Source organism: Salvelinus fontinalis, chromosome 3 (genome assembly GCF_029448725.1).
Source record: "Salvelinus fontinalis isolate EN_2023a chromosome 3, ASM2944872v1, whole genome shotgun sequence".
In the NCBI taxonomy this organism is placed as follows: Eukaryota; Metazoa; Chordata; class Actinopteri; order Salmoniformes; family Salmonidae; genus Salvelinus; species Salvelinus fontinalis.
The window spans coordinates 18845609-18863918 of record NC_074667.1 but is presented as its reverse complement, the minus strand read 5'-3'; the positions used below and the strand labels follow the sequence as shown (position 1 = coordinate 18863918).

Sequence of the window (18310 nt, the reverse complement as noted above, 5' to 3'; positions counted from 1 at the left end):
CACATGTAAGAGGACTCTCAAGTGGTATTGACATATTTGCAGAAATCCATTCTGGTGTATTTTTTGGCGAATGTGTTCTAATGATCTAAAGTCGCGCTGTTGCAACTGCCTGTAAACACACAGTCCAGTTCAAAGTGAATGATGGCAGGCCTGTGTGGAAAATAAAGTCCTACTATAGCTCTGATTGGCTATGGCGCACCTGTCTGCGTAGACTCTGGTCCTGGACGAGACAGATGTTTTTATTCCGTTTTATTTACTGCATTTAATTGTCCAAACGCACATCCGCTTTATCACTCTGAATTGCTATAGAATTTTCACCAACGCCTCAGTATAAGTAATTCCCAAACATTCTAAGAATTTGTGAAAATGACATTATCTAAGTGCTCACTTGTCAGAAACTGTTTTTAAAAACGTCATTCTTCCTGGGGGTTGTATATGATCAGATTTGAATAAGATTTCATGTTGCTAAAATGCTTTAAGTGATAATGTGCTCTTTTGAACTAATAGGAGCTGGCATATTATCCTAAAATAAGTCCTGTTTTTCTTGCAACTACTTCAAACAGCAAGCAGTTGGGACATATGATAGTATTATGAAACTGGGCTTCATGGCAGATTCATTGAATAATTAATATTCAGAAAAAGCATTGTTAAAAATGTCATGTGTCCAGCCTAGTTATGAGTCAACCCGCACATCACTAGTGCATAATGACAGAACACTGCCCTGTGTGTTCTATAAAGAATTCGAGCAGCACATTAAGACCATTATACATTATTCTAATAAGAAAGCTGTTAAAACAAATCAATGTGTGCATCTTTTAAGGTCTTTGTAGAATCTGTCATTTGTTGTACCCCCTAGCGTATGTTATCATTGTCTGTTTGTATACTTCTTATATGTATACTGATTTTCCTCTAACAAAAAACAAAAAAAGATAGATCACTGCCCTCCACTTCTCTATGTGGCCGTCTGTCTTTCTATTTGTCTTTCTGAGCCGGGCGTCAGTTAAACTGCAGTACCAAAGCAAAACTGTAGGAGCAGTCGAAACCGTGCTTCTAGATCGGAATTCTCTCTAATACAGTATCTCTGGCCTGGTCAGAAAGACCAAGAAGAAATATCAACAACATCAGTTCAGCTGTGCGAGTGAAAAGATACGAGACTAGTTTCTAACATTTGTTGAATTCTGTTAATTGCTACGGTATAGCACGTGGAGTATAAATCATTGTTGTTATTTAGCGCAAATATGTCTTTGTTCGGGAAGTTATTTGGCACTGGAGGTAAAGGGGATAAAATGACTAGCCCTCAGGAGGCGATTCAGCGACTTCGAGACACAGAGGAAATGTTGACGAAGAAACAGGAATTTTTGGAGAAAAAGATTGACCAGGAACTCCTCACTGCGAAAAAGAATGGCACAAAAAATAAAAGAGGTGAGACCTATCGGAGATGCGCTCTTAATGTATTAGCTGTCTGGCTCGCTTGTTAGCCAACAACTTGACAGGAAGAAGGAAGTTGATAGTTAGCGAGTTAGTTTTAGCTAACTGCTAACTTCAAGCCTGTAGCTAGCTATCTAGCCGAGTATGGTAGGTTGCCAATTATTGAGCAATATGCCAGGTGGTTAAATATCTTACTGATTTGATAACGTAAAAATATTGCTGTTTTATTTATAGGTTAGTAGCTAGCTAGCCTACGTTATATAGCTATGTAGCCTACTGTACTAGCGTTACTTCTCTAAATAGGCTGGACACAATGCCGTTTTTTGACTAAAAAAAACGACTTAATTGCATCCGAGGTGGAGCCCAGTTTCATAATATTACCTTATGTCCCAGCTGCTAGCCGTAGTTTTGAAGTAATCACGAAAAAAACAGGCCTTATTTTAGGGCATGTTTCACTCTGCCAGCTCCTATTAGTTATATTGAGTACAGTGGCACTAACTCGCCTTCCTTAGGTTCTATTCCCAGCCTATTGTGTCACGTCACACTGCTTGCTTTACTAATGTTGGCAATGAGACCTGCCCACGTTGCTGGTAGTTAAAATGTAAACAACAACAAAAAATGACTCATGGAACGCTGAGGTCATCCCATTGTTTCCTATAGGGAAAATATGTATGCTTGTCTATTTTGCCAAATATCTCGCAATGTGTATATTTAGATTTTTTTTGTTCAAACTGAACACCATAATCATGAGAATCTCCTCTTTCTAATTATGTAAGGCTGGGCAGCGTATGTATCAAACGCTAGCGCCAAAATACCTTTTGCCATTGGAACACTGAGCTCCCCCCATTGTTTTCCTATGGAGAGGCATGCTGGTATATTTAGCCAAATATCTCACAATGTGTATATTTAGATTTTTTTTCAAGTCAGACACCAATTTTATCAGGATAATCTCCTCTTTCTAATTAGATAAGATTGGGCAGCGTACTCTGCTGTCATCGGTCGCTAGACCAGAAATAGTCAAAAGTTGCCAGACATAAGCACACTTGGCGCCATTGAGGTGCGGATGTTTACCTTCAACACAAGTTTTAATTTTTTTCAGTTTCGTCCTAGGAACAGATTGTAGTGGTTAAATAAAAAGGGCTACATTTTTTTTGGTGCCATTTAGGCAAAACAGGCTCTGCGAACATTTGATTCCATTAATTTGCTATGGGCTCGCGCTAGTGTTCCAGCTTAGCCAATGTTATTTTGCCATTTTTTCAGCCTTGGGTGAATTTTGACTTGTTCTATTGTCCAGCCTACTCTGAAGCCATTTCATGGCCCCTGTTATGTACATCATGTCATGGACGACATGGTCCTGTGTGTGTGCCCAATAAATTTGATTTGGCAGACTAAACTTATTAGGTGTATTGCCGCCACCTACTGTACAGGGTAGTAAAATATATTTTGGATGAATAAAACTCATACTGATTACCAAAACACTAACCAAATTCATGCTACTGTAACAGTAGTAACTTTACTTAAGTCTCAGAGCAAGTGACGTAACTGATTGAAATGCTACTAGCGCGTACCCGCTAACTAGCTAGCCATTTCACATCCGTTACACTACTACCCTGAATTTCAAACAAAAAACTACTCCTTTAGTTGGATTTAAATGTATATTCAGGTCCCTACACAGTAGAGGTCGACCGATTTCTATGATTTTTCAACACCGATTAATCGGCCAATATTTGTGTGTGTGTGTAATGACAATTACAACAATACTGAATGAACACTTTTATTTTAACTTAATAAAAATCAATTTAGTCTCAAATAAATAATTGAACATGTTGTTGAAACCTGGCACCATCCCTACTTTGAAGCATGGTGATAGCAACATCATGCTGTGGGATGTTTTTCAGGGGCAGGGTCTGGTAGACCAGTCATGACCGTGAGAAAGATTAACGGTGCAAAGTACAGAGAGATCCTTGATGAAAACTGGGGCGAAGTTTTTATTTTTTCCAACAGGACAACGACCCTAAGCACATAGCCAAAACAACACAGGAGTGGCTTGGAGACAAGTCTCTGAATGTCCTTGTGGCCCAGCCAGAGCCTGGACTTGAACTTGACCGAACATCTCTGGAGAGACCTGAAAATAGTTGTACAGCGATGTTCCCCATTCAACCTGGCAGAGCTTGAGAGGATCTCAAATCCAATCAAATGTTAGAAGAATGGGAGAAACTCCCCAAATACAGGTGTGCCAAGCTTGTAGTGTCATACCCATACCAGAGGACTCTGTAATCACTGCCAATGGTGCTTCAACAAAGTACTGAGTAAAGGGTATGACAACTTATGTAAATGTGATATTTCCGTTTTTTTTAAATACATTTTGCAAACATAAAAAAAATTGTGTGTTGATTTTTTTTAAATAAGGCTGTAACGTAACAAATTGGAAAAAGTCAAGGGGTCTGAATACACTGTACGTCTCCTTATGATAATACTGCACTTCTCCTGACATCGTGTTCTTGACTTCTCAAGGGACGCCATTTTCCTTCCTCCACTTGCCCTCCTCCCTTCACAGAACAGCGCAAACTGGCTCTAACCAGAATAAGAAGAGGAGTGGGAGGCCCCGGTGCACAACTGAGCAAGAGGACACGGACATTAGCATGTCTAGTTTGAGAAACATACGCCTCACAAGTCCTCAACTGGCAGCTTCATTAAATAGTACCCTTAAAATACCAGTCTCAACGTCAACAGTGAAGAGGCGACTCCGGGTTGCTGGCCTTCTGGGCAGAGTTGCAAAGAAAAAGCCATATCTCAGACTGGCCAATAAAAAGAAAAGATTAAGATGGGCAAAAGAACACAGACACTGGACAGAGGAACTCTGCCTAGAAGGCCAGCATCCTGGAGTCGCCTCTTCACTGTTGACGTTGAGACTGGTCAACTAGTCTAAACAAGGCCAGTTTTATTGCTTCTTTAATCAGAACAACAGTTTTTAGCTGTGCTAACATAATTGCAAAAGGGTTTTCTAATGATCAATTAGTCTTTTAAAATGATAAACTTGGATTAGCTAACACAACGTGCCATTGGAACACAGGAGTGATGGTTGCTGATAATGGGCCTCTGTACGCCTATGTAGATCCATAAAAAATCAGCTGTTTCCAGCTATTATAATAATTTACAACATTAACATTGTCTACACTGTATTTCTGATAAATTTGATGTTATTTTAATGGACAAAAAATTGCTTTTCATTCAAAAACAAGGATATTTCTAAGTGACCCCAAACTTTTGAAAGGTAGTGTATATTACACTAGATGATAAAAAGGAGGCGCTGTTTTGAAGCCACAGCGCCTCCACCTTGACACTCCCCCACCGTCGTGGAAGCTATAGAAATGCATTCATTAATGTCTACATTTGTTATTGCCACATTTATTGTATTACATACACCTTAATTATTGCATACTTTAAAATTATATTATTTGAGTTTAACATAAAAAGAAAACATTTTCCTTAAAGTATCATGTACTAATGTTACTGTCCCCACAATAGATTTTTTTAAATGTGTAATTTTGTCCTTAACATTTAATAATTCTAGAATTCTGATAGAGGACTGCTCCTTCCCGTGAGTGCCAATATGAATGACCGGTGGTTTCAAAGCCTATCATTGGCCATACATAGCATCAGAAATCCAGGGTTTATATGTACATCATTGTTTAACGCACGAGCGGCAACCGCCAGTGACCACGGCGACAAAATGAACATTATCGACATGCAAAAAGTGAATCGCTATAACACCATAAGCATGCATAAAAACCAATTTACATGCAAGATAAATTATGAATCTAAAATTAGATTACAAAACAATGATTTGTATTGTTAAATGTGACTCTGTAAACGGATAGTTAGCCAGCTAGCTAGCGTGGGCAAGTTGGATGTATGTGCTGAGGTATCACCACACAGGCTACATTTTCTACTGTGATTTGGTCAAAGACGGCGCCGCTTCAATAATAGTGAATAAACCAGATAGGGGCTTACAGATGGGCCGCGGTAAACGGCGGAGGTCTCATAAACGTCAATAGGAGTAGGGCGGCTAAACGCAAGCAGTTTTGCAAGCGGCGCGGTTCGTGGTGCCATCTCCGGTAAGCTGCGCCTCTGGCACAGCGCCTAAAGATTTAATTAGCGGAGTCTTTAGCGGCTGCAGCGCATGGTTGATTAATGAGCGGAGTTCATCTTGACAACCAATCAAACAATGTTTTAATGACCAACATTCGAGCTGACAACAAACGGGATCGCTGGTCTCTACACAAGGTAGGCGTATTTTGTCGGGCTCAAAGCCCGTACTATTTTCTCCGCCCTCAGCTGAGTGGCTTCCACAGGCACGAGCACCGCAGAGCCCCCCTGCCTAGGATTAATTGAAAATCAATGGGCCACCCTGCCCGCCACTGCGTGTAACTCAAGGGGCACAATTGCAACTTTGGACCCTTTCTCCTCAACAGGCCAAACATTGTTGAGGAGTAATAGTAGAGCAGCTATGATTGGCGTGGTTATTAGACTTGACACATAACAAGATTAGGTTGTGTGCAGTTAAAGAGAGGCCTACGCTCTGTCAGATAGTAAAACAACATTAAAGCAATAGAAATAGACACACACACACACACACACACACGCCTCAGTTTTGTTCTAGAAATGCGATTAAGCTGTAATCGATCTTGGATGGTCGATTTCCATGGTTCTGCTTCTCTCTCTCTAAGGGAACTTTTGATGGAGCTGTTATACAGTCTAGCTCACGCAGTCCTTCAAACTATGGGACTGTTCAGATAATCAATAGAGTTGATTCTTTCGGTGCTTAATGATTGGTAGTCTCGCGTTACCATTCTCTTAAGTCTCGTCCAAATTAACACACATGCAGGAAGCATGGAACTGAGGCTAAATGATAGGTAACCACATGCTTGAGTGGACTATATGGGGTGGTAGTGAAGCTGGTGGTAGTGCCTTCAGGTTGCCTTAGTTGTAGTAGCAGGGGAAATATTTGCACATCAGGTGATGTCCCTGACATGTCAATAGGTCAGTATGCTAGCTAGCCTATGTTTATGGAGTAGCTTAGCTTAACCCAAAAAACAGAAGCAAGCTGAAGCCACAGGACAGTAAGACATAATATACATTTTGTATCATTTTTGGTCAAAAATGTAGCAGGAAAATGGTGTGTTCAAAAAGTACTTTCAGCATTTTTATTTAAACTGTCTGGAGTGACAGATGTGCTCAATCAAATAAGATGTGATGCAGAAATCTACAAGCTACAAAGTAACACCATCTTATCATGGCTAATATACTTCAGCCTGTCTCACCTCAATTAAGTACATATTATAAGCTTGTGTAAGCCTTCTTATTGTAAGCTTATACATGGTCACCCAGTGAATACTGACCTAGCCAAAACCAACCAAAGAAACGAGTCAGTTGAACAACAACGTTAGTTTTTCTATTTCCTCTTGCAGTGCTTTAGGGCTTTTCTGCTCCATTAGTATTCCCATCCCACAACCTCTCACAGTCGCTTCTCCTCCCTCTCCTCTTGCATCCAGCTGCTCTGCAGGCCTTGAAACGGAAAAAGCGGTACGAGCAACAGTTGGGCCAGATCGACGGCACGCTGTCCACCATTGAGTTCCAGAGGGAGGCGCTAGAGAACGCCAACACCAACACCGAAGTGCTGAAGAACATGGGCTTTGCCGCCAAGGCCATGAAGGCAGCCCATGAAAACATGTAAGGGCCACCGTCACTATTATTATTATTATTATTATTATTATTATTATTATTATTATAATAAACTGAAAACTTTTTCGTAAAACTGAAAGAAAATAATTTACAAACCTGTTTTGAAAAACTAAAACTATACTGAAACTTAACTTTGACTCAAACTAAATTAAATTTAAACCATCATGGATTATGTTCAGCTGTAGATTTTTTCTCTCTAAACTTTTGGCAAAAATCAAATGTGGTTTTCAAGCAATTTTGTTTTCTAATGGGGTTTGCAAGCTTCTGAATCTGGCAGGTAAATGCTGCCAGCGGATAGGCTTAGCTTCTGCATCACTATCACCAGCTATCACTAGATAACAGGGAAGAAATCTGCTCATTTATTTCCCTAACTCTAACTCTAAAACTAAAAACTAAATAGTATAAGAATAAAATAGAAATGTAATTAAAACTCAAACTAAATACAAACTATTAAATCAGGCTTGAAAACTTACTGAAACTTAACAGAATTTTGAATAGAAATAAAAACTAACTTAAACATAACTATAATAACCTTGGCGCACACACACACACCTCTGAGGTGCCTTTGACCTAGGCCAACATTAATGTTCTACTTCACGTTTGTCTAGGATTTTTTGTGTGTGTGACTAAACCTTGAATATGCAATGAAACCCATTTAACTTTAATCGTAAAAGTAATTTTTAAGTGCGCTACGTTCTCATGCACATCCTTTTATCTGCAATAAGTCAATTTGATGGAAACACATCACTAGTGGGAACATTTTCATATTTTTTTAATGGAGAAACCTAGCTAATGAGTGAGACAAGGAGTCCAAAGAAGTGGTAAAAAGCCATTGACGGACCCCCCCCCCCAAACCAATCCCACCCTAACAACGAGTATATAGTATCAGTTCTCTGTTTGACAAGTATTATGGAGCTGTGGCTCAGAGTATTGTTTCTTCATCCTATGTCATGTATTTTCAGTGAATTTTGTGGCGATCCATTTTTTTTCCCTATTCAGAGAAATGAGTCATTGAAGTTGTTGGGTTTATGTCCCATCCTACATCCTGTTATTACCACAAGATGGTGCTGTTCCTGCTATTAGGCGATTCTGTTTTAAAGAACTGCCCATTTTTAAAGGGATACTTCACCCAAATTACAAAATGACATATTGACTTAATTACCCTGTGAGCAGTCTATGGACCAGGTATGAAAGTAACCAATGCTTTGGTTTTGTTTACCTGGCCATTGTTTCAAATGCAAACTTTTTATAATTTGCTTCACAATTCCAATGCAAGTCAATGGTACATACTGAGTGTACAAAACATTAGGAGCAACTGCTCTTTCCATGACATAGACTGACCAGGTGAATGCTATGATCCCTTATTGATGGCACCTGTTAAATCCACTTCAATCAGTGTAGATGAAGGGGAGGAGACAGGTTAAACCCCTAGAGTCGATTTCTGCCATGGAAATCCAATTAGCATAATCAAAATGAAACAATTATGTCAGCTAAAGATATTATTTTTTTTGCATTGGCTGCGTCTCAATCCACCCCACATCCGCCGATGTCGCACTTCCGCATCTGCGGTGAAACGTGCCAGAGCTAGAGTGGTGTTTGTCAGACCATGAGACATCCTGAAAATTGGTCTTCTCACAAAATCGTATGTAGTGTCCGACTGGTTTGGCCTATAAACTATTATGACCCCTCTATGGAAAGATGAGACTCTCACAAACACTATGGTGTTCCTTTTGCTCTACAACCCTCGCAAGCATCTTGGGCCTCTTCTGAAGTCGATACAGCCGATCTGCCAACTTCTGTCTGTAACGTCCAAACAGTTTGGGCTACACACTAATATGAAAGGTGCGACTCTCACAAACATGCCTGTTGTTTTGCTGTAGGACGCCTCACAAGACTCGTCTGAAGTTTCCCCGGTACCAGTAAAAAAAGAAGAAGAATGGATTAATATGGAAAAAGTTTAGTGCAAAGAATAAGGGGTTAAATACATGTAAAAAGAAAAATGTATGTTCCTCAGCTATAGGACACACTTGAGAACAAACGTCTTTGTTATTATTTTGGGGGACTGTTGTTCTATGTAGTGAATCTGTTACTCATTGTGTTTGTAGGGGCTAATAGTAAGGCCTAATGTAATTGATCAAATAATTGTTTTATATATATTTTTAAATTCTAAATCAAATAGCTAAATGATCCTTGGTATGACCTTCTTAAAACAATTCCATATAGCTTAGTAGAACCCCCTCCCCTGGCTTAGACAGGGCTTAGTCAGTAGAGACATAAAGAAGGATTTTTTTTGCCTTGACATGGATTGTGTATGTGTGCCATTCGGGGTGTGAATGGGCAAAACAAAGGATTTAAGTGCCCTTTGAGTGTGTCAAGAACCGTAACGTGGCTGGGGTTTTCGCACTCAACAGTTTCCCGTGTTTATCAAGAATAGTCCACCACCCAATGGACATCCAGCCAAGCATTGGATTCAACATGGGCTAGCATCCCTGTGGAACGCTTTCGACACCTTGTAGAGTCCATGCCCCGAAAAATTGAGGCTGTTCTGAGGGCAAAAGGAGTGCCACTCAATATTAGGAAGGTGTTCCTAATGTTTTGTTCACTCTGTTACGCATTTTCACACTTTATTATACACGCTTCATTATTCAGAATGCAAAGTGACTTCCCGAAATATCTGCAGTGAGGTTGATTTTTTTTATTTTCCATATCTCTATCCTTCAATGTAAATGTTTGGGATTCGCATAATTTCAGTTTATGGTGTAGTAATATCATAAAATGTCTTTTGCCAGAAAATGTTCAAAATGCCACTATTATTCTTTCCTGAATTTGCTATGAATTATTAAATGGTCTTTTGTGTTTTTGCCCATAGGGACATAGACAAAGTGGACGACTTGATGCAGGACATCACAGAGCAGCAGGAGCTGGCTCAAGAAATCTCTGACGCTATTTCTAAACCTGTAGGGTTCGGAGAGGAATTTGATGAGGTAAGCTGAGCTAGGATGTTTCCTTTACCGTAGTGCTTCCCAAACTTGTTCAACCTCCCCATTTTTGAGAAGGTCTGGTCACACCACACATTTCTTAGGTGGAAAAGGTCTGGATGGATATTGTCATTTGTTGGCTTAGTTCCAAACCCCCACCTCGCATCCCATGCGACCTCAGCAACCTGCGCCACGTTTATTTCTATGGGTACAAGCTCTGTCCATGACAGAAACGGCACACTGCTCTTGTTGCCAGAGAGAAAATGTTGCAGCTTTAAAGCTCCTGCAATTCTACACATTTTACCATGTCTTATGTGTGTTCATGTGATATCTGTGTGACCCAAACCATAATGGGTTAAAAAACGTTAGCTGACATGGGCTAGTTGAACAACTGGACATTTCTGACACCCCAATTTTGGGAACCACTGCCATACCGAATCAGACTAAAGGCGTTCGTCGTTGTTGTTTTGAAATGTATCCTTATCTTATTTGGACATATAGACCTGTCTAACCCTTAATTATTTTTCTTTCTTTGTGTAGGATGATCTCTTAGCAGAATTGGAAGAACTGGAACAAGAGGAACTAGACAAAAACCTCCTGGAAATCACTGGCACAGAGAATGTACCGCTGCCAAATGTGCCCTCCACATTCTTACCTGTAAGACCAGCAGGTAATGGATATATTGGCTTAGCCAGCTTTAATGCTAGCTCATGTCTCTGAAGTACACTGACAGGAATTGATTTGAAATGATAAAATACTGTCTACACACACACATTTCTTATTCTGAAAACATCTACCTGTAAACGGTAGTCTTCCCAGTAGTAGAAGGTTTTTACCGTTTCCAACCAGTATTTCGCCAGTCAGTGTAACGCTACCTGACTTCTATTCAAACCTGAAAGTTTTTTTGTCAATCTTTATAGGCCGATTTAAAAAATATATATTATTAAAAAAATTTTTTTTTTAACTCATTTTATCAAATGAATGTGGTTCATTCTTACAGCCAAGGAGGAAGATGAGGACGACATGAAGGATCTGGAGGCATGGGCCGCCAACTAGTCACTGCTGTTACTCCATACCTTCTACAGGTGGAAAAGAAGAACTCTATGGTATGTGTTTCAGGAAGGAATAGGAAAAGTCTGAATAAACGGAGACTTTAAAAAAACTTGACAACCTTTTCGCTTACTGTCAAGCTCAGCCTCCTAAAGAGGGACAATGGCATGTTGTACCTTCAACCACTTAAAACCCCAAATCTCTGGAGCGACCAAACAGTGTTTTTCTTTAAGTCCCTCAACTCGTTCTCTTCTGTAAAGCATTGCTTCACTCCTTCCACCCCCCTTCTCTTAGTGCACAGAATATATTTTGAAAAGAAAGTGTAAAAATGACTGCTCAACACTGACAATAAGCTTCAATGTAGAAATTCTAATACCTCATACCGTTTTATGTGCAGTGCGACAATACGTTGGAAGATATTACAATACCCTGTATACATTTTTGTTGTTGATGCACAATATCCCTTTGGCGTCATGTGTTCACATGGCAATCCGCTGTTGTTTAATACATTTATCAAAATATGCACTTAAAATATACCTATTGTACATGATATTTATTAATAGCTATGTCCAGCGGGGAGAATTTGATTCCCATCTTTAGGGCTATTGGTGTTGGTCTTAAATTTTATTTTGGCAGGATTTATTGAACTATATCATGAATATACTTCCAGATACTCTGGCTTTCAAACGTGCACATATCTATGAGTGCAACTCCACAAGGTATCCTTGAAATGCTTCCCTGGGTGATGGTTCACACGGTTATCTTTCTTTGATGTGACAACCTAACCAACTAGTTACATTTTGAAAACACAATGACATTTCTCGTCAAAACTGTCTATACTGTATCTGTTCAAACTGAAGTGACTGAGTGAGATTATGTCTACCTCTGTGAGTGTTTGTTCATTTTCATCTTTAAGAAACATTAACACTATAGGAGGTTAAAAAAATATATATTGGGGTGTTTGGGCTTCTCAGAGTAATGGCATTTGATGTGTGTGTGAAGCGAGAATAAATTGATTGTATTCAGACTCCAAATTACAGGCAGTGAGGTTTATTTAACATTATGGCTTTCCTGAGTTTGTCAACTTAGCCCACTACTTTCTAATTTGACATGCTGCTTCAGATTTCTTATTTTCTATGTTTCAAATGTCTATTTTCTGTCTAAATTCCACCTTCAGAAGGGGAAATAAACTAATGTATGACAGCATTATGTTATGTTTGACATGCTCCGATATACCATAGGTCGTGTGTGTTTGTACACAGGGCTGTCCCTTGTGTGCCGGTTCCTGTTTTTCTTTGGTCCGTCTTCCTACCCTGCCTATCACAACTTTCCCTTGTTTTAATGGAACACCTAAATTAAACCTTTTGCCAAGTTGTGCGCTGTTTGTTTCCTTTTTTTAAGCTAAGAAAATCTGTGAATTCCTTTATCAAGAACTGTTGGTCAGAGTTATGGCAAGCGCTTGTGATGAGATCAATGCTATTGAGAGGGCCACGGTTCATGTAATAGTAAGTGTTGGGTCAAGGGTTATGGTTGGGCAAGGGCTATTCTTAGGCCACAGTCATCTGCTGAAAAAGTCTGAGATCATGTACCATGTTTTAACCGAAATACTAAAAGTATTATTGTTTGGAATGGAAGGGAACTACAGTGGTACTGTTTTAATTACCTTATTTTTGTCAAATATAAATAATTCTGTTGACAAGGTCCAAGTTAAAAAGTTCTCATTTGAATAAATTCTCTATTGTATACTGAACAAAAATGAACAAAAATGTAAATGCAACATGCACCAATTTCAATGATTTTACTGAGTTACAGTACAGGAAATCAGTCAATTGACATGAATTAATTAGGCCCTAATCTATGGATTTCACATCACTGGGCAGGGGCGCAGCCATGGGTGGGCCTGGGAGGACATAAAACCCACCCACTAAGGAGCCAATAACACTTTAGTTTTTCCCCCACAAAGGGGCTTTATTACAGACAAAAACACTCCTCAGTTTCATCAGCTATCCAGGTGGCTGGTCTCAGACGATCCCACAGGTGAAGAAACCGGATGTGGAGGTCCTGGGCTGGCGTGGTTACACGTGGTCTGTGGTTGTGAGTCCGGTTGGACGTACTGCCATATTCTCTAAAATGACGTTGGAGGAGGCTTATGGTAGATCATTTAATGTTAATTTACAGTTGAAGTCATTAAAACTCGTTTTTCAACCACTCCACAAATTTCTTGTTAACAAACTATCTTTAAGTCGGTTAGGACATCTACTTTTTGCATGACACAGGTCATTTTTCCAACAATTGCTTACAGACAGATTATTTCACTTATATCCCTGTATCACAATTCCAGTGGGTCAGAAGTTCACATACACTAAGTTGACTGTGCCTTTAAACAGCGTGGAAAAGTCCAGAAAATTATGTCATGGCTTTAGAAGCTTCTGATAGGCTAATTGACATAATTTGAGTCAATTGGAGGTGTACCTGTGGATGTATTTCAAGGCCGACCTTCAAACTCAGTGCCTCTTTACTTGACATCATGAGAAAATCAAAAGAAATCAGCCAAGACCTCAGAAAAAAAATTGTAGACCTCCACAAGTCTGATTCATCCTTGGGAGCAATTTCCAAATGCCTGAAGGTACCACCTTTATCTGTACAAACAATAGTACGCAAGTATAAACACCATGGGACCACGCAGCCGTCATACCACTCAGGAAGGAGACGCGTTCTGTCTCCTAGAGATGAACGTACTTTGGTGCGAAAATTGCAAATCAATCCCAGAACAACAGCAAAGGACATTGTGAAGATACTGGAGGAAACAGGTACAAAGGTATCTATATCCACAGTAAAACAAGTCCTATATGAACATCACCTGAAAGGCTGCTCAGCAAGGAAGAAGCCACTGCTCAAAAACCGCCATAAAAAAGCCAGACTACGGTTTGCAACTGCACATGTGGACTAAGATCGTACTTTTTAGAGAAATGTTCTCTGGTCTGATGAAAGAAAAATAGAACTGTTTGGCCATAATGACCATTGTTATATTTAGAGGAAAAAGGGGGAGGCTTGCAAGCCGAAGAACACCATCACAACCGTGAAGCACGGAGGTGGCAGCATCATGTTGTGGGGGTGCTTTGCTGCAGGAGAGACTGGTGCACTTCACAAAATAGATGGCATCACGAGGGAGGAAAATTATGTGGGTATATTGAAGCAACATATCAAGACATCAGTCAGGAAGTTAAAGCTTGGTCGCAAATGGGTCTTCCAAATGGACAATGACACCAAGCATACTTCCAAAGTTGTGGCAAAATGGCTTAAGGACAACAAAGTCAAGGTATTGGAGTGGCCATCACAAAGCCCTGACCTTAATCCCATAGAAAATTTGTGGTCAGAACTGAAAAAGCCTGTGTGAGCAAGGAGGTCTACAAACCTGACTCAGTTACACCAACTCTGTCAGGAGGAATGGGCCAAAATTCACCCAACTTATTGTGGGAAGCTTGTGGAAGGCTACCTGAAACGTCTAACCCAAGTTAAACAATTTAAAGGCAATGCTACCAAATACTAATTGAGTGTATGTAAACTTCTGACCCACTGGGAATGTGATGAAAGAAATACAAGCTGAAAGAATCATTCTATCTACTATTATTCTGACATTTCATATTCTTAAAATAAGGTAGTGATCCTAACTGATCTAAAACAGGGAATTTTTACTCGGATTAAATGTCAGGAATTGTAATGAAAAAAAATAGTTTAAATGTATTTGGCTAAGGTGTATGTAAACTTCCGACTTCAACTGTATCTGGCCACAGCTCTGGTGGACGTTCCTGCAGTCAGCATGACAATTGCACACTCCCTGAACTTGAGACATCTGTGCCATTGTGTTGTGTGACAAAACTGCACATTTTAGAGTGGCCTTTTATTGTCCCCAGCACAAGGTGCACCTGTGTAATGATCATGCTGTTTAATCAGCTTCTTTACATGCCACACCTGTCAGGTGTATGGATTATCTTGGCATTGGCTAAATGCTCACTTAACACGGATATAAAAACAAATCACGATATGCCTACCTTCAGTTCCAGAATCCACTTATACATCATTTAATGTAGTAGGCCTATGATAAGTGTTCTATTTAATTATATCCCATTTTAGTTATTCTGTGTTTGATAAATGGGTTTATAATTCATGAGGAAATCACATTTGAACTGCAACACCCAATTCATGATATAACCACAAACTGGCTGTGTGTCATGATGAAACATTGTTTGATTGAACATAGATTTCCATACCAGACATAAAACTCCCTTTAAAAACAACCTAAGGGGAGGGTGTAAAAATCAACATTGCCTCTATGTGGATGTGTACATATTTATGGACAGACATGTTTTCTATGCACTTAAGGCATTTTACATCAAGAAAGAAAAGTTTGGCAAAGACGATGAAAAAGTAAAACACTGTTTGCAGTGTGGAGGTTGAACAGCAATGCTGACCTAGCTATAATGGGACCCCCCCCCCCCCAATTACTTCTCAACTGCACATTGCATGACTAAACTCAGATGCAGCAGCATATTACAAGTGGAAGAGTCAACCAAACTCGTTCAATCAAGTATGGACAGGATTTTGAATAAGCCTGTTGCATAACCACTGCATATTTTCAACCAAGTTACAAAAGGGCTGTCCATAAGATGAATGATTAAATTGAGGTAACACAAGAGTGAGTTCTTGTGTTATGCTTTATGTATGCAACCTTCTAAGGAAGTGTTATCCAAAATGATACCTTGGAGTATATTAGATTTAAATGGAGATTGTACGAGCTGAGGCAGCCTAAATACACAGCTTTTAATATAAGCATTAAGGTTTTATATAAACAAAGAAATGCATTGACAGGGTTGTGCATACACTCATTGGAAGACTGACCTAAAACTTGTGTCCCATCTCTAGCCCTTCCCTATAATCTTCCTCTGTAGCCTCTCTGTTGTCTACACAATTCAAAAGGATCAAATTACGCTGAACAAAAATCTAAAACGCAATATGTAAAGTGTTGGTCCCATGTTTCATGAGGTGAAATAAAAGATACCAGAAATTATCCATATACTCAAAAAGCTTATTTCTCTCAAATATTGAGCAGAAAATGTGTTTTGGTTATTACTATGTAGTACTAGTGCTATAAAACACATGTTTATTGACACATACACCAGATAGGTGTAGTGAAATGTGTTGTTTTCCTGGGTCAACCGTAGTAAGGCACCCCTGGAACGAATTAGGGTTATGTGCCTTTCTCAAGGGCACAGACAGATTTTTTACCTTGTCAGCTCAGGTATTCGAACCAGCAATCTTTCAGTTACTGGCACAACACTCTTGCAACTAGGCCACCCAATTATTAACTATTCAATAAAAGAGGTTGTGGTATGACACTGTTTTTGGCTGCCACTCTCCGTGGCTAAGAGCTAGTTCGTTTTGCATAGCCCGTTGCCCCGGGTCGAGATTTTACTTAACGACCAATGGGAATTGTCTTTATTTGCAATCACACTCCCGTGGCACCGGCCCATGCAAAGCGAACTCGCTTTCTTTCGTACGGGGCAGGAACATTCTCAGCCAATTGGAAACGTAATGTTGAAGATTGGCACGGAGACCTCATGAATATTAGAAGCAAGCAAATTGACTGATACTTAAATTCAAGTTCACAAATATTATACGCTCTCTGTCCAAAGCCGGGTAACAACAACACATATCAAGACGGTGACATCCAAAAGAAACCATCATGTCTGAGAAACTTCCCTTCAAAGTCGGTCAGTATATGAATGTACATTATTTATATTCTTTATCATACAGGCGATCTTCAAGCCCTTCATTGATTGTGGATTAACGGGTGGCTAACCAGCTAGGCTAATGTCGAGTAACAGATTTTAGACTGCACATTTAGCTAGCTTGGCGCTATTTTAGCTGATTTATATCAAGTGATGGCTAGCTAATTGGTTATCATTGGACATTCGGCTAACCAAACATCTGCACAAGTGCACTGGTATTTATAAACTTGTATAATCCAGTTCGGACGGAACACGGTCCATTTACCTGCAGGCTTTTGTTAATTTTACAAAGCCTTACCCATGCATAACCAGTAACAGCAGTTTTGGCATGCAATTCACATATAAGTGGTAGAAGGTAAGAGTTTTGTTATATTACAGAATAAATCGAGTCGACATGTACACAACACTTGTCCTCAGGCAAGCATGGTTTATTTCAGAAGATTTAACTATGTTCTCGGTTAGTTGTAGTCCATTTAGTCGAGCATGGTGCTTTAGTTTGTTTTCTGAGCTCGGTACTTAAACTGCATTACCTAAGTAGTTTTATTTATTTTATTTTTCATTTCACCTTATTTAACCAGGTAGGCCAGTTGAGAATAAGTTCTCATTTACAACTGCGACCTGGCCAAGATAAAGCGATGCAGTGCGACAAAAACAACAGTTACACATGGGATAAACAAACGTACAGTCAATAACACAATATAAAAATCTATATACAGTGTGTGCAAATGTAGTAGATTTGGGAGGTAAGGCAATAAATAAGCCATAGTGGCGAAATATTTACAATTTAGCATTAACACTGGAGTGATAGATGTGCAAGTCTTTGCAGTGTGCGACGCCGCCAGTTTTCCTTGATTGACGGTTAGTATGTCAACCTGGAGTCTGGCACAGGCAATGAAGGGAAATATTAGTGTGCTATCTTCCAAAGACAGTACAGTATGAAGATGGGAAGAAGGTGCTGCTTCACTGGATAACGCTTGTAGGCGACGTAGGCTAGCTAAACTCATGTGCATAAACACGTCAGCGAGTATAAGGCTCGTCTCGCGCCGAACTGCGCACGTGCAGACTGTCAAATCAAAGGTAGGCCGGACACACCGAGGTAAAGACAGTTTCAAGTTGGATATTCAATGGCTATTCGCACTTTCAAACCACTTGAGCCGCAGACTCCAAATAAGTGTTATTATGTTGAAGAATTTTCGCACAAATTGCACAGGTCTTATTTTCACGATTTGGACATTAATTAACTTTCCAAAGCTAATAAACATGTTGAAATGTGAGCAGCATTTTGTATTCCCAGTTGAATTAGTTAGGGAGCGTAAACAA

The 18310-nt window shown here is 39.7% G+C and overlaps 1 protein-coding gene and 1 pseudogene across 1 annotated transcript; both read left to right on the top strand.

The window, feature by feature from the left end:
* The first annotated feature begins 1034 nt into the window (after positions 1-1034).
* On the top strand, positions 1035-12575 carry LOC129840514 (charged multivesicular body protein 4b-like). Its single transcript, XM_055908438.1, has 5 exons — positions 1035-1422; positions 6984-7161; positions 10043-10157; positions 10692-10821; positions 11152-12575. The coding sequence occupies exons 1-5, from the start codon at positions 1239-1241 to the stop codon at positions 11205-11207; spliced, it is 663 nt and encodes a 220-aa protein (XP_055764413.1). The 5' UTR covers positions 1035-1238; the 3' UTR covers positions 11208-12575.
* A 4162-nt stretch (positions 12576-16737) lies between these two features.
* Positions 16738-18310, top strand: part of LOC129840506 (adenosylhomocysteinase B-like) — a 42148-nt pseudogene continuing 40575 nt past the window's right edge.